This window comes from Pelobates fuscus, chromosome 7 (genome assembly GCF_036172605.1).
Source record: "Pelobates fuscus isolate aPelFus1 chromosome 7, aPelFus1.pri, whole genome shotgun sequence".
NCBI classification, from domain to species: Eukaryota; Metazoa; Chordata; class Amphibia; order Anura; family Pelobatidae; genus Pelobates; species Pelobates fuscus.
Genome location: NC_086323.1, coordinates 32,962,033 through 32,977,903, shown reverse-complemented (window position 1 = coordinate 32,977,903; position 15,871 = coordinate 32,962,033). Strand labels below are relative to the sequence as shown.

At 40.1% G+C, this 15,871-nt stretch overlaps 1 protein-coding gene across 2 annotated transcripts in view; it reads right to left on the bottom strand.

Moving 5' to 3' along the window:
• Nucleotides 1–2,303: 2,303 nt before the first annotated feature.
• Nucleotides 2,304–15,871, bottom strand: part of LOC134569060 (methylcrotonoyl-CoA carboxylase beta chain, mitochondrial-like) — a 29,813-nt gene continuing 16,245 nt past the window's right edge. Inside the window, exons 3-12 of one of the 2 annotated variants that reach the window (XM_063427905.1) lie at nt 14,893–15,071; nt 14,727–14,807; nt 13,447–13,625; nt 11,995–12,187; nt 10,198–10,289; nt 6,597–6,753; nt 6,346–6,468; nt 4,017–4,162; nt 3,124–3,205; nt 2,304–2,443 (exon numbers count right to left, since the gene is read on the bottom strand). In XM_063427905.1, the coding sequence (XP_063283975.1) occupies nt 2,360–2,443; nt 3,124–3,205; nt 4,017–4,162; nt 6,346–6,468; nt 6,597–6,753; nt 10,198–10,289; nt 11,995–12,187; nt 13,447–13,625; nt 14,727–14,807; nt 14,893–15,071 (1,316 nt within the window). In that variant the 3' untranslated portion in view covers nt 2,304–2,359. Of the gene's footprint in view, nt 2,444–3,123; nt 3,206–4,016; nt 4,163–5,135; nt 5,501–6,345; nt 6,469–6,596; nt 6,754–10,197; nt 10,290–11,994; nt 12,188–13,446; nt 13,626–14,726; nt 14,808–14,892; nt 15,072–15,871 lie in introns of those variants that run through there. The other variant, XM_063427906.1, reaches the window with a different exon arrangement.

The window sequence follows — 15,871 nt, the reverse complement described above, 5'->3', positions numbered from 1 at the left end:
GAGGACTAGACTGATTTAACTAGAAGGTCTTCCTGGGCTGGAGTGAGAAACATCCGATACAATCAAGAGGGGTCTAATGCCCTTGGGAAAAGGCACCCCCTTTCGGTACAGTTGTACAGCACTAATGCACAGACATGTTTTGGCATAAGGGGGTGGAGGTTGGGTAATTACAAGCTGTGGTATAGGACCAGAAGCTTTGTGGGGCGTTAGTGGGGCCATATAACCATGAAGGTATCCAGTCACCTAACACGTTGAGCCTTATACATATTAAGCTAGTTTATCCGCAGTAACACTATAGCAGTGAAAAGAAAAAGGGGGAAAAAATGTATAAAGAAAAATGAAAAAAACCTTGGAAACCGTAAGCAATAATCGTGATTTCCAACCTGTTCCTCTAGGCAAGAGACAGTGTCCTCAATGGAGGTTGTGAGCACAGGGTGTACCCACAGGGGAGTTGTTCAGGTTCAGAGTTGTTGCAGAAGCTTGGGCTGAGTGGAGTGTAAACTCCACAATCTTCGTGGGGTCCAGGTGGGATAGGCTTGGTGCGGTAGTGGCAGGTGACAGAAGCAGTCCCAGCTAGTTCAATAGTGTCTGTAGCTCCTCATAGGTTTTTGCCCTATGGGTAGTCCCTTGGTGGGTAAATGAAAGCAAGCGTGGAGTCCCCCACCTGTATTGGACCTTTCCTGCATGTAAAGTTTGCAGGAGGGGTTTCAGTGTCCTGCGCCAATGCGAGAAAGTTCCTTGTGAGGTCCGGGAAGAACTGTAGGGTGGTACCCTGAAATTGGATCATTGTGTTATCCCGGACTGCCGCAAGGAGAGCTTTGTCCTGAAGTGACTGTATCCTGATGAGATTGGAGGCTGCTGTGGTCGGCGCAGTTGCCGGTTTCGCTATACGGAACATGCTGTCCAGTTTGCCGACTTGGCCTGCTTTGGCTGTAGTACCAGTGCAAGTAGCCATTGCATGAAGTGTGGTAGGTCAGTCAGGCCCACAGCCTCATGTATGGCTCTAATTTTCACATTGTAGGGTCTCCACGTTTTCCATAGCCGCAACTCTTTCTGAGGTGTGGAGCTGTTTTAGACCTTCCAGTTTCTTCTCCACTGAGGTAAGCCTGGTGTCAGTGTTGGTGGTTTCCAGCTGGGTGAGTCTGGAGTTTGCTCCTTCGAGCGAGGACTGGAAGCTGGCTATGTCCGAGGCTATATTTGCCTGCAGCTCCACCAGCATGGATTTCAGGAGGCCTGCAGTGACTGGGTCTTTGTCCCCTGGGGCCGTCTGTGCAGATCTCGGCACCATGTCTGTCGAGGCCCCTTCGCCTGTGTCCGGGAAGAAGTCTTATTGGCCCATGCGGCCTGTTGGGCTTTGCGGATATCTCCAAGATATCTTCAATATCTCTGCTAGCTGGACCCTTGTCAGCTTTTGCCTTTTTGGATTTGTGGCCCTTAGAACCCTATTAGTGTAAGTAAGGGTGTTCTGGACCAGATTCTGCCGAAAAACTGCTCGTTTTAGATATCAGGAGCTCTAGAAAGTGCTACTGCACTGGTCCTCAGTTGGCTCCACCCTCCAAATGAGTATTTCTTAAAGACAAATCTTTATGAAATACTCATATTGACTGTTGGAATTTCACTGAAACAACGGGACAGAATCATAACGGCAATATTTTCAGCTGTAAATTTAAAACTTCAGGGGCATAACACCCAGACTCTTAAAGTAGTGCCTACATTTTTTGGAGCTGATTGATTTTCTGGATACCTTGTGTATTGTAACAGAAAAAGCAGCAATATAGTGTAGCATGTTAAATGGCAGCGACTTAAAGCAGTGGTTCCCAACCCAGTCCTCATGGACCACCAACAATCCAGGTTTTCTCAGTATCTCCATTTGAATAAGAAAGGGAAATACATCAATCCTGAACTGTTGGTGGGCCATGAGGACTGTGTGTGCGCTCACAATTTTTTCATTTGGCAGAGGCTTTTAATAGCTGGTGTAGTAGGAGCACTCCTGCCCAAGGTACAGCAAAATATCACCAGGATTGCACCATATATGAAATATATATACATTGCTCTCTGTTTAAAAGATCTTAAAAGGAAATACTCACTAGTTGAGAGCAAAAATGGTTTTGCTCCAATCCATATAGCATGGGTGGAATGTTCCCAACCAAGGAATTTGATTTTAGAATGTTCTGGATAAAATCAGGAAGTTAAATTGCATATTGTTTAAAAAAAAAAAAACATTTATTGAAAATAAAGTAACGTGTTTTGCCAAAAATACAGGCTTGAAAATATTCTTATGGAAAAAAAAACCCCACACACAATTAATTATAATGTTTATTAAAATTACTATATATACAAATTTAAAAAACTAAAACGTCTACATTCTGAGCACTGGAGATACTTGACTAGTGCGTTTTTCATACTGTTGTTGACTGATAATTCGCAGACACTTTCCGATGACCTAATGGAAAGAAAGAAGCTCCATTACTGACCTGAACAGCGTTCAACTGAATCACATGGTTTATAGTTGTCGAGGGCAGTGATGATTCAAGATTTGGGTCAAGTGCCCTTTCATCAAACTTTTTCAGCAGGAAACAGATATGTAAAAGCCTTTCTGTCTTGGAAGGTGTGACTATATAGTCAGCATTATATCAGAACACTCATAAACATCACAAATTCTCTGTAATCTGCTCACGTTAATTTCTTTCGTTTTGTTTTTTGTTTGTAATTTTTTGTTGTTTTGTTTTGTATGTGTATTCTTATTGTACAGCAGTGCTGTACATGTTGCATCTAATTATTAACAAATATTGGTAAAAGATGGACAACAGGGTGTTAATGAGGAATTATTTGATCTGTGTGTCAATGATAGAATGTTTCTCTTAAAATTGAACACTTGGGTGGTATATAGTAGGCTTAATTCAGGCACTGGATAAACCAACACATTTATGAATCTAGATCAGGTTTAGGCAACCTTCGGCACTCCAGATGATGTGGACTACATCTCCCATGATGCTTTGTCAGTATTATGGCTGTAACAGCTATATGGGAGATATAGTCCACAACGATCCAGGGCAAAAGGTTGCCTAACCCTGATCTAGCACAATTCTCTTCATTTTGGCCTTCCTTATGACTGATACCTACTTCCCTGGTGTCCTGGGGTAGTATTACACCATCATCCCACAGTCTAGCTGATGAGTAAAATGCCGAACTTTCTTCTTTCAGCCTGCAGAGTACAGAATCACAGACATCATTAATAAATGTAACAGAGCTCGGTGAGTAAATCAGTGAAACATCACTCACTAAAAACTCTACAGAATAAATGCCTCCAATAAATGCCTATAACTTTACGGGTGTTAAGAGTTGGGAAAAATAGTTTCACTGTCAAACTGTCTTAATTAACACTGCCTCTACTGGCACAAATGTTAGCAATGCAAATGTTCTACAGCAGGACTGCAAATAGATGAAATAAATCAAACTATATTGTTGGAGTTCCCCAGGATCCCCATATAAACCTGAACAAACCCAACACATACACTGGAAATGGGGGCAAACAAATTAAACATTGGTCCACGGGTTAAAGTTGTTCCCCTACTCTATGGAAGTAGATGCAGTGAGAGTCTGTAAACAAGTCAAGCAATGGTTCCCCGCAATCCTAACCCAATGTGTGGAGTAATACCAGTTACCCATACACCAGATATGGGTTAGAGAGTAATAGAAATAATACGTATGGAGCAGTACTTCCTAATACACCGGTCCAAAATAATGTCCCTCTATAATAATTTGTAAGACAGGTTTGACAAATTATAACAACTTGTTAAGCCTGCCAACGCCATTGGTCCTATGTGTCTTCTACTATAATAATGGACCATGTGCCAAATCCCTTAACCTCTTGTGGGCTCCCTTTAACTAACAAAATTGCATCCTGTACCCTATGTGACTCTGGCCGGTGTTTAGTGAATTAACCGATCAGTGGTCTCCTAATCATGTTAATTAATTAAGATTCTGAAAACGTATGATGTAAAAATAGGAGGTACTTTTCCAGTGTGGATTTTAAACCAGTTTCTTCTTGTGATGATTCCTTTCCCATCTGAGTGTGTTCTGATGCTCTGTTTGGGTCCACAAGACAGACTCTTGCGTTAGGCCACAGGAACAAGAAGTTTGGTGCAAATGACCTGCCACACTGAGAAACGAAAGACTGTAACAACTACCCCACAAACATACAAAAACATTTAAACTAAGTAAAACAGAGAGCTTGGAAATTGACTTACCATGTATATACAATGCATATATACAGGGTACAATGTGTTTTATATTGCACAGTAATACAAAAATAAATCTAGCCCATAAACTCTCAATACTGCAACGCTGGCTTTCACTCTGCAGTCTGCCAGTATTCAATTTGTTCCATCTACATTTATGCAGAGGGACAGTAAGCGTCAAATGTCATAGCTGCAAACTAACAAAGGGGAAAGGAATTCTCAGAGAACTGAGAACTGTATTTACTGTATGTGGACATTATGTCCACCTGCAAACAATTTTACTTTTTGGTGGCATATTTAGGAAGCTGTATTCCTAAAAGAAAATACCATCAAGCTTCTTATCAGTACCCAAACTTGAGTATTTAATCATGTTTATTTATCAATTCTTGCCACACATTTCAGAACCAGGCTAAACTATTGAAATATAAGTGATATCTTGTAATTTCAAAGGTAGATATCCCCCAATAACTAAAAAAAAAAAAACTGAAGGGAAAATTAAATGAAAAAAAAATAAATTGTGCACATTTCATTTTTTTTAAAGTATCCCTGAACTATATTGTTATCATTATAATAAAGAGCCAGTTGGTTCGTGTGAAAGCATTTTATTGATTGTGCATTGCAACCGTGATCATAGGGAGATTTCACAAAGTAAAACAAATCTGACAGAGGCAAGTTTCACAACATTCTTACTGACCATAAGACGTTCGGAGCTAATCCGTAATTTAACCGATTTAAACCTGATCAGCACAAGATATGTTTTTCAAGAAATAGAGAACTGCACAGAAATCACCAAAAATCAAACATCTACACGCACACTTTCTCTTAAGCAATATCTCCTAAATATAGTTCTACCATGGCAAGTTCTTGCAAAATATATCAACAAAATCTCTTAATAGAAAATAAAAGAGAAGAAGTTTACAGATTCTAAGATGGTATTCAGCGGAAAAGATGGCTGACAGCAGCAGGTCTCCAGAGGATACCATGTCACCAATGTCTTTTAACAAAACTGCTATTTATTCCAACATTTACATGCTACCCAGACATTAAAGGAACACTATAATGTTCGGAATACAAAGTAGCATTGTAGTGTCCCTCTGCCCCCTTGAACTCCCCAATGCAATTAAAGTTTTAAACACTCACCTTATTCCAGTGGCGAGGTCACTCTGCGCTAGCTCTGTCTCCACCTCCTCCGATGTCATCGCAAGGGGGAACCTAATGCAAAGCGTGAGGATGTCCAGCGTCGTTCATGAAGTTAAACTCTGTGAAACAGCAGGAAGCACCTCTAGTGTCTGTCTGGTAGAAAGCCACTAGAGGCAGCCTTAATCCTTTAAACATCAAAAACTGCAGTGTTTTACAATGCAGGGTTAAGGGGACAGGGACACTGCGCCCAAACTACTTCAATGAGAAGAATGTCACTGTCACTATAGTGTTAAAAAAACACAAAACATTTTAGGTGGCCAGCCCCGATTGCCCCCCTCAATAAAAATAGAAAAAAACCTCACCTTTATTCGAGAGCCGCTCAGGTCCGCCATCGCTCCTCCTCCTCGACAATCTCAGCCAATCCAATGCTTACCCATAGGAAAGCATTGGGAGGCTATGGTACATGCGCGGCAAAACGCTGTGCTGTGCTAATCAGCATCTCATCATAGAGAATGTCCAGCTGAACATCAGTGCTGCATTGACCCAGGGAGCATCTCTAGTGGCTGTCTGAGTGACAGGCTATAGATACCAGAACAAATACATTAAGCTGTAGTTGTTCTGGTGACTATAGTGTCCCTTTAAATGTGCAGTTCACTTTACTGAATAACTCCGATACTTTTAGTGGCATAAATACACAATTTTTGTAAACTGTGCTCACTCCTTGAGAATCCAAATTGAAAAATATCCATTCCATTTTTTTTACAAATAGAAACATAGAATGTGACGGCAGATAAGAACCATTCGGCCCATCTAGTCTGCCCAATACCTGCAAATATACCTATCAGAAGATATATTTTAGACATTTGATATAAGCACAACTATGCAAAATGATTCTGGACCCTGGATTACATATAGTTATTTATTAATATAAGTAAAAGATGAGATATAACGTCTATAAACCTACCATGGCAAAGCTTTCTCCCCCATAAGATCCGCCAATAACCAATGTGATCTTGGGTACAGTGGCGCAAGCGACAGCTGCCATCATCGATGCCTGAGCTTTCAATCGATTCGTTTGTTCTTCTGCCTAAAATATGAGTATAATAGTGACAATTATTTAGTGACATAAATTCTAAGAAACATGAAACAAACTGAAACCCAGCATTTTACTAGAAGAATGAGTTAATGAGTTCTAATTTTAAAAATCCTCTTTACCTTTAATATGTTTGGTGGCAGTGATTCCCGAGAGATCGTATTCTGAAGGAACAGGAGAGGAATTTGGCGTTGGTTACACAGCTGCACAAAATGGCTGCCTTTTAAAGAGGCGTCATGAGTCAGTTCTCCATTATTTGCTAAAATTCCAACCAAATGTCTGCAGGAGAAAAATACAGATTGTTGTAAAGTGACATGAAAGCTCTGATATGGTGAAATCAAATAAGTAATATATTGGTGACATACTGATTAAAATTATAATGACCAAACCTAAACCACTAGAAGGTTCCACTGATTTGGAACTCTTAATTGTGATCAATTTAGATTAAAATATAATACAAGAAACCATTTTTGAGACGATGTTGGCCAATAACTTCACGATGGATATCAAGTTCACTAAAAAATGATTTTCGTAAATTAATTTGAAGAAATTCACTCCCTTCAATTGGAACTCAGAAGAATGTGGATCCATGACAGATGACTTTGCCACAACATGGTTTTGTAAAGAACATTTCTAATGCGAAATGTGGTTGGAATGCAGTCTACAAATACTTGCAGTGCGAAGGTTTGACTTGAGTGGCAAAGATGGCCTCATTTTTAAGGTTGCCTTAAGATCTAAATATACCAAATGTGTTTTAAAGCACATATCAAAAAACAAAAATATTATATATTTACACCAGATTAATGTACAACAGAAATCAGGTATATGAGCTTTTTATAAAGTCAAAGTAAATCAATAAACATGGACTTTTTAGGAATCAACTAGGGAAGGTCAGATTTTGGTCCAAAACAGCTAGAATTAAGAATATATCTGAATTGGAGAATTTTTCCATGTAGGTTATTTTTGCCTAAAATTTGAAATTCCTGATCAATTCATGATGATTCACAGTTTCGCTAATAACCCTGTTAACCCTTTAAGTAACAAATGTTTGGATCTGCACTTCAGCATCAATGGATACAATGTGACCATACACACATACTGCCCAATACCTACATCCATGCACTTCCTAATACATGCATCCATACACACACACACACACACTGCTTAATACATGCATCCATACACACATACTGCCTAATACCTACATCCTTAAACACACACTGCCTAATACATGCATCCATACACACATACTGCCTAATACCTACATCCTTAAACACACACTGCCTAATACATGCATCCATACACACATACTGCCTAATACCTACATCCTTAAACACACACTGCCTAATACATGCATCAATACACACATAGTGCCTAATACATGCATCCATACACACATACTGCCTAATACATGCATCCATACACACATACTGCCCAATACATGCATCCATACACACATACTGCCCAATACCTACATCCTTAAACACACACTGCCTAATACCTACATCCTTAAACACACACTGCCTAATACATGCATCTATACACACATACTGCCTAATACCTACATCCTTAAACACACACTGCCTAATACATGCATCCATACACACATACTGCCTAATACCTACATCCTTAAACACACACTGCCTAATACCTACATCCTTAAACACACACTGCCTAATACATGCATCCATACATACTGCCTAATACATGCATCCATACACACATACTGCCTAATACCTACATCCTTAAACACACACTGCCTAATGCATGCATCCATACACACATACTGCCTAATACATGCATCCATAAACACATACTGCCTAATACATATTTTGTACATTTAATACATAATTTATCACTGTGATAAATTGTGTATTTAATGCATTTTTGTGAATTTAATTTATTTAATAATTATTTAATTATTATTATTTAATTTATAACTGACAGACGAGCACACACACTGACAGACACTCACTGACAGACACAAACTGACAGGCAGACACACACTCACTGACAGATACACAGTCACTGACTGACACACACACACACACACACTCACTCACTGAAACACACACACACAGATACACACTTACTGACAGACAAACACTCACTAACACACTCACTCACTGACACACACACAGACAGACACTCACACAATTTTATTTTTTTAAGCCCATCCAGCCTCCGTACCTCCCTGGGGTCCAATGTGGGGCAGCTTGTCACTTCTCCTGCCCGCTTTTTAGTATGCCGGGGCTGGAATGACGTCATATTCCGGTTCACGGCATCACAAAGGGCGCGCAAAGGAGTAGGAGCCGCAGATAGATAATAAGACCCTCCACATAGTCAGGTCTCTGGTTGCGAAATTAGGCGATCTGCAGATGTAGAGGGAAACGCCTGAACAGGGTCCCTGTCGCATGTGCTGGATTGTTGTTCGGTGAGATAGCTCAGTGGGCTAATGCATCCTCAGCAGATTCTGTTCAACCCTTGGGTTGCAGGTTCAAATCTGCCTTCTGAAGTAGATAAAATGAGTACCATTAAATTGGGTAATAGTAACAACCCCTGGATGTATTTGAAAACCAGAGTAATCTGAATGTGCCTTTCCTGGTTAAATACTTTGTTGTCATTATTATTCTTAAGGGCAGTTAAGCCCTGAGCCTTGACGAAGTTAGGCGATTCGGCAGATGAAGATATTTTGTGTATAGTCCCGTTGTGTGTGACCACCAGAAACCAGGGTGATCTCCAGTGATATTCTACTCCCGCTGCTCTCAGGTGGCTAGTTACAGGATTCAGGGACTTTCCTGATAGAAAGAGAGGCTTGATCCCGCAAAGGTTAGAGGCGCCTTGCCTTGGAATGCTGACATCAGGAGTCATATATCCTGTGAGGTTGAACAACGGAATATCACATCTCGTACTGTAGTAGAGGCAGCTCTGCCTGGTAATGGTAGACGACAGATCCCATCTAGGGTAAATTTCTTAGCGTGGTTTGGTGGTAGTATTGAGGCTACCAGTAGCCTCATATAGTGAGGAAGCTCATCAGGTGTGATTGTGTCGGGTACACCTCTAATCTTTAGGTGATTGTGCTGTGACCTGTCATCAAGTGCTATATAGTGGAGTGAGAGAGCTTGTTGGTGAGCTTGGATAGTGAGTACTGAATCCTGTAGGGATGAAGTATTACTTTACTGAGAGGGTAGTGGATGCATGGAAATGTCTTCCAGCTGAAGTGGTAGATGTTAACACAGTAAGGGAGTTTAAGCATGCGTGGGATAAGCGGTTCTGTGGTCTGCCATTTCCGCCATTTTAGGAGGTGGCTGCCGCTGCAATAGTGCTCCTATATCTCTGGACCCCGAAGGTGGCTCCAGGGGTGGTTTCTTGGACCGTCAGCCCATGGTCGATGCCAGGACATGTAGGTGATCGGCAGAGCATTCTTCTGCTCCGGATCTGCGAAAGGCTCAAATCCGCCTAATAGCTCCGACTAGTCTAGGCTTGGAGAGGGTCTCTAGGCCCAGGACTTGCGTTTCTGCCGTTTTGTCTTGGCGGATTGTAAGAATGGCGTAGGTTACCCCTGTGTTGCTTACTCCGAGGAGTGTTAGGAGTGGGTAGTATGGATGAGGGGTTTAGGCCTCAAAAAATGACGTCTGCTCCGGTTTGTGGTTAGTTACACGATTCAAGGACTTTTGCCACTTCCGCCCCCCTATTAATTAATTATTTGCTTTAACAACCTACCCTTCAATGGAAGCAAATCCTGTCACCAAACAGGTTCCGTATTCAGTTTTAAATTCCAGAAATCTGCTGCCATCTATCAACCGGCTGAGGATCTGTAAGCAGAATATGACTGGTCAATTCATTTCATAATGGCTAAATGTATAGAAAGTTCCAGTGTAATCACACCAACATTAAAGGGACATCACACTGCCCAAGTACAAAACAAATACAAATAACTGTTTAGTAGATACATCTAATTATGCATGTGTTCATTGGAGTAAATCTAAAAACAGCTTGCAAAAACTACAGTTCTTTTGTCTGCAGCCTTTGTAAGACGTCCCTTTCTAACCCCGCCCAGACTTTCTGTGGCTGTCCAATCACAGACTTCCCAATGCAGCTCAATGAAAAATCTTTACAAGGCAGGTGCTCTGGGCAATTGCTGCCTCTTGGGTTTAGCTCCACTGAGCTAACCAAACCAGAAAGTTACAGTCTGAATGACAGCCAGGGGTGTAAGTATAGGGTGTACATAAAAACTGGTCAATTTGACATGAATTCTCAATGATATGCTAACTTCAGAGGTGTTTCATTTAAGTGAGAATTCATAGTGAATTCAAAGTGAATATTACATTCAAGGTAAAAATAGCCAAACTGGAAACATTCCCTAAGTCAGCTATGTTTCCAGTTTGGCTACTCTGGCCTTAAATTTGAAGTTCACTTTGAAATCACCATGAATTCTCACTTTTGAAAATAACCTGTAAACCTAGAGTCCTGTCAAATTGCCCAGTTCTTTTCGCAGAGTGTCAATTCTAGACTAAAATTGTAATTATTTTGTTGTAGTTTTTTGTTTGGAAAGAAATATCCACAACAATCAGGGTTATTCACCAAACCTGAAATTCACATTTTAAGTTAATATAAATATATAAGTATTACATATAACATATTTGTTTTTATACTGCCAGTAGGTATGAAACCACCACGATGATTTTTGGGGATACCAGTGAAAAGGCCCTACAATATATAAATTGTATCACGGCACAAGTCCAACACTGTCTCGGTACTTTCAAATCCTGATTTAGTAACTTCCCAATATTGGGAGGGCCTGGTATCTACAAGGTCAGTCTTCTGGAAGTTTCCAAGTAAAATAATATTAGTAACTCCTACGAGCATTGCATTTTGGTAGTCAAAGGAACACTATAGGGTCACGAACACAAACATGTATTCCTGACCCTATAGTGCTAAACCCATCATATAGGTGGCTTAACCCCTCTTAGCCCCCCTAAAAAGTTTAAAACTCACCATATTTCAAGCGGCGCGTGGGTCCCCCGGCACTGACTCCGTCCCCTTTGTGACATCATCAAAATGGCCACTTTTAAGCCAATCCAATGCTTTCCCATTTTAGCCAATCCAATGCTTCCCCCTTATGGAAAGCATTGGATTGGCTAAAATCGGCACGGGGGCATGACCACATGCCGTTTTGGCCAATCAGGACCACCTCATAGAAATGCATTGAATCAATGCATCTCTATGAGGAAAATTCAGCGTCTCTATGCAGAGCGTGGAGATGCTGAACGTCAGGGCTGATTTTTCAGCAGCACTGAGCCAGGAAGCACCTCTAATGGCCAGCGGAGGAGTGGCCACTTGGAGGTGTCCCAGGAGGCAATGTAAACACTGCCTTTTCTCTGGAAAGGTAGTGTTTGCATGAAAAAAAGCCTGAAGGGAACTACTATACTCACTGGAACAACTACCTTGAGCTGTTATTGTTCTGGTGACTATAGTGTCCCTTTTATTATACATACAACGGAATAAAGGAACAAGTACCAGTTTAACATCAAGAGTGCAACTATAATCCCGAGGAGCGAGTCCACGGAGTTCACGAGGATCATATAAGGGATCTTCATATTCTGTAGTTTCTTCAGGCAAAGGTTCAAAATTCAAGGTGGATATAATAAATCGGGCGAGATGGTACGCTTCAGCTTCGGTCGCTGCATAATGATCGACGCACCCACTGACTCTGAAAAAGAAGACAGTGAGCTTGGTGAAAGATGCAACATCGAGCCACCAGTTGGAATATGATATAACAAGCTAAAAGTATCATTTCTGGCTACACATTATGATACTGTTTTTATTATTGACAGAGGACAGTTTTGATTTGATTCTTGTGGAGGGCACTCAGCGCAGGCAAACGTAGGTCCAGGTGCCGGCAGAAAGAAATGGCTGCACTGAAAATTAGCAGGACTATTTACGAAGGTGAGAATTGTTGAAAATTCATATTGAATTCAAAGTGAAGTTCAAATTTAAGGCCAAAATAGCTGAACTGGAAAAATACTCCAAGTCAGCTATGCTTTCAGGTTGGCTACTTTGGCCTTAAAGGGACGCTATATCAAAGAATCTTGCTTGAAAAAGACCTGGGTACAGGTCCAAACGTTGCGGAGCCATTAAAGCTGCTTTAAACGTATCACAGTGAGTCCCTGAGATCTATTTCTTTGATATATGTCCCATGGGGTATGCTGACCCATATTCCGTTAGCATCCTGTGATTTGTATGATTGAGTGCAAGCCATTTTTTATTTTTCAAGGGGACACTATAAAATCAAAACAACTTGAGCCTAATTCTCTGCCATCTGGTAGTTAAATCACTTTTGTTTCTGTTTATGCAGCCCTAGCCACACCTCCCCTGGCTGTAACTGACACAGCCTGCATCAAAACAAAATGGTTCCTTTTGCAATCAGATGTAATGTGCTTTAAAAGTTTGTATCTCCTGCTCTGTAAATTGAACTTTAATCACACACAGGGAGCTCCTGTAGTGTCTAGCAAGCTATTAACAGATCAGAAGATAAGCAAATCTAAATGAAACATAATTTGCTATAAAGGAAGTTTAAACAGTAGATGACTCTTTACAGGAAGTGTTTAGGAAGGCTGTGCATGTTACTTGCAGGGAGGTGTGGCTATGGTGCATAAACAACATGATTTAACTCATAGACAGCAGAGAATTGAGCAGTGAGACTGCAGGGGCATGATGTATACACCAAAACTGCTTCATTAAGCTAAAGTTGTTTTGGTGACAATAGTGTCCCTTTAAATTTTAAATTCACTTCATTGCTACTTTAGTGAACAACTCTGTTAATATAAAATATATATTACTTTTTTATATACATAACAAATCGAGGGATTTTGTCATTATCTGTATATCTCTTTTGATATGTCTGCCATGTTAGTGTAATGCCACATTACTGGAACACTAAAATAGTGTTTGAGTGAAATACATGTTTACCTAGAATGTAGTTTTGCTCCACCTAGATCTTCAGCGGAAACGTCCTCTCCAGTCGCAGCTTTAACCAGCGGCGGCCCAGCCAAAAATATTGTTCCGATACGGTCCACTATGATAGTTTCCTCAGCCATCGTAGGAATATAAGCCCCTCCGGCTGTACAGGATCCACACACGACAGCCACCTGCCTCAATGGTAACATTGTATAAATGTTCAGCTATGTCCTGAAAGGTTCTTCTACCAAGCATTACAAGCATTACAAGTTAAATCAAAGAAAATATAAAAAGTATAGAAACATCTAGATAGGATTGAGAACTCCTACAGCTGCCAGAAAATTCTGTTACCAAGCAAGGTGACTCCATACTTTATCCTCATTTGAATGATCTCATTGCTAAATATGGAAATACTAGAGCTGACTGAACTGCTAATCCCTTCTACCAAGGTTATATGAGAGATGAAAATCACACTACATGTGCTTATTCCATCGCATAGCTCTGGTCAGCTCACAGACGCCGAACTGGCCATCTACTAACAAGGAAATTCAGTGGCCAGAAAATAACGTTGACATATATATAAACTTAACTAAGTAAATACCCCTTCTAGTTTTAGATGAAAATTATGCAGACAATATGAAACCAGATCTTACTATGTGTAAATATGCTTACACAGCTCATGTATAACATTATACGATTTTATATATATTTATATTTTTATTTTTTTCTGGTAGAGTTGGGCAAGAGTATGTTTGTTCACTGATGAGGTTTTTGGACAATTCAATATATTTTTCTAGACCGCGTCCGTGTTGCACAAAGACCATATTACTCAAATCACACAGCGGGTATTAATGCACTTTAATTCCTCAAATATAATATATATGTAGGACAAAAGATGTGATCATGTCGGATTGAATTAATGGATATGATGGTCCAAAGAATTGTATAATCCCTTTTTCTAGCATGTAAATGTAAACTTATTATCATACTGAAACTGGAATGTCTGGCAATTATATCTCAACAAAACTGTCCTAGCATGTCCTAGCAGAGAGACGTTTCCATTTTCATGTATCTGGCAACAACCATAGTTGAGATAACACTGAAACTGGGTTGAATGATACTTTGGACTCTCAATGAGGATACATTTTTCTATTAAAACACTTTTTAAAACATGAACAATGATAAGATGCTACAATTCTTATGAATGAAGTTTGGATGGCTGTTATCACATTAGATAAAGGTGATTGGACGTGTGTTTACCATAACACGTTGGTGGCAGAAGTGGGATGTACCTGTGGTATTTTTAAAGCTGACATGATGGCTTCATTGTAGAAAGTTCTCCCACCATGCTCCTTATCAGGAAACAGCTCTGCCTGTTAATTTAAAACATAAAATATCTTAAATATCACTATTTACAACATTAATGGTATGTAACATAATCGGCACGAGTACAGCTACCTGCAGAGGTAAGAACGCCCCACCGCTATCCACCAGGTACACAGTGGGCAGCCGGTTCTGGATGGCGATTTCTTGAACTCTTAGCTGTTTTTTAACGGATATTGGATAGGCAGTCCCTCCTTTAACAGTTGCATCAGTGGCAATAAACGCACACCATATTCCACAAATTTTACCAACTCCTACAAAAAATAATCATACATTAACAGCAATGCAGTGCCCTTATGTAATATCTTATAAAACAGGTCTCCTATACCATAACATGGTAAATAACATGCAAGGTTATTTACTAAAATGAGAATTGTCGGGAACTCAAACTGAAGTTCAAAGTACCGTAGCTGGACTAGAAGCATTGCTTCCTTGAAGAATTTTCACGTTCCTCTATTTTGGCCTTAAAGGAACACTAAAGCATTCGAAATACAAACATGTATTCCTATTGCTATAGTTTTAGTATTTGTATTTTGATGTCCCATCCACCATCTGAGGGTTTGAAATGGGAGAATTACTTACCTTTTAGCCCTCGCCACGCCAGTCTCCACGATGCTGCTCGGCCTCCTTGGCTGAGATCATTAATGTTAATGATCTCAGCCAACCCAATGCTTCTTCCTAGATAAACATTGGGAATATATTGTGCATTATGCAAAACATAATACTGCGCTAATCAAATGGTCTCTATCTGACCATCTGATTGAATAGCTATCGGGGCAGAAGTGCCTATAGCGGCTGTCAGAGAGACAGCCCCTAGACTCTTGTTAACCCTGCAGAGTTAAAAAGACAGGGGCATGACACTCAGAACACTTAATTAGTATGAAGTTCTCTGCGGGCCTATAGAGTCCCTATAATTTTCAAATTCACGTTAAATTCCATAAAACTCCCACTTTAGTGCATAACCCAGAATGTATTTATCCAGGAATGGTACATTTAAATTTTGTCATTTTAAAACACATTCTAATGTCTTGATGATATTTTACTCAACTTAATT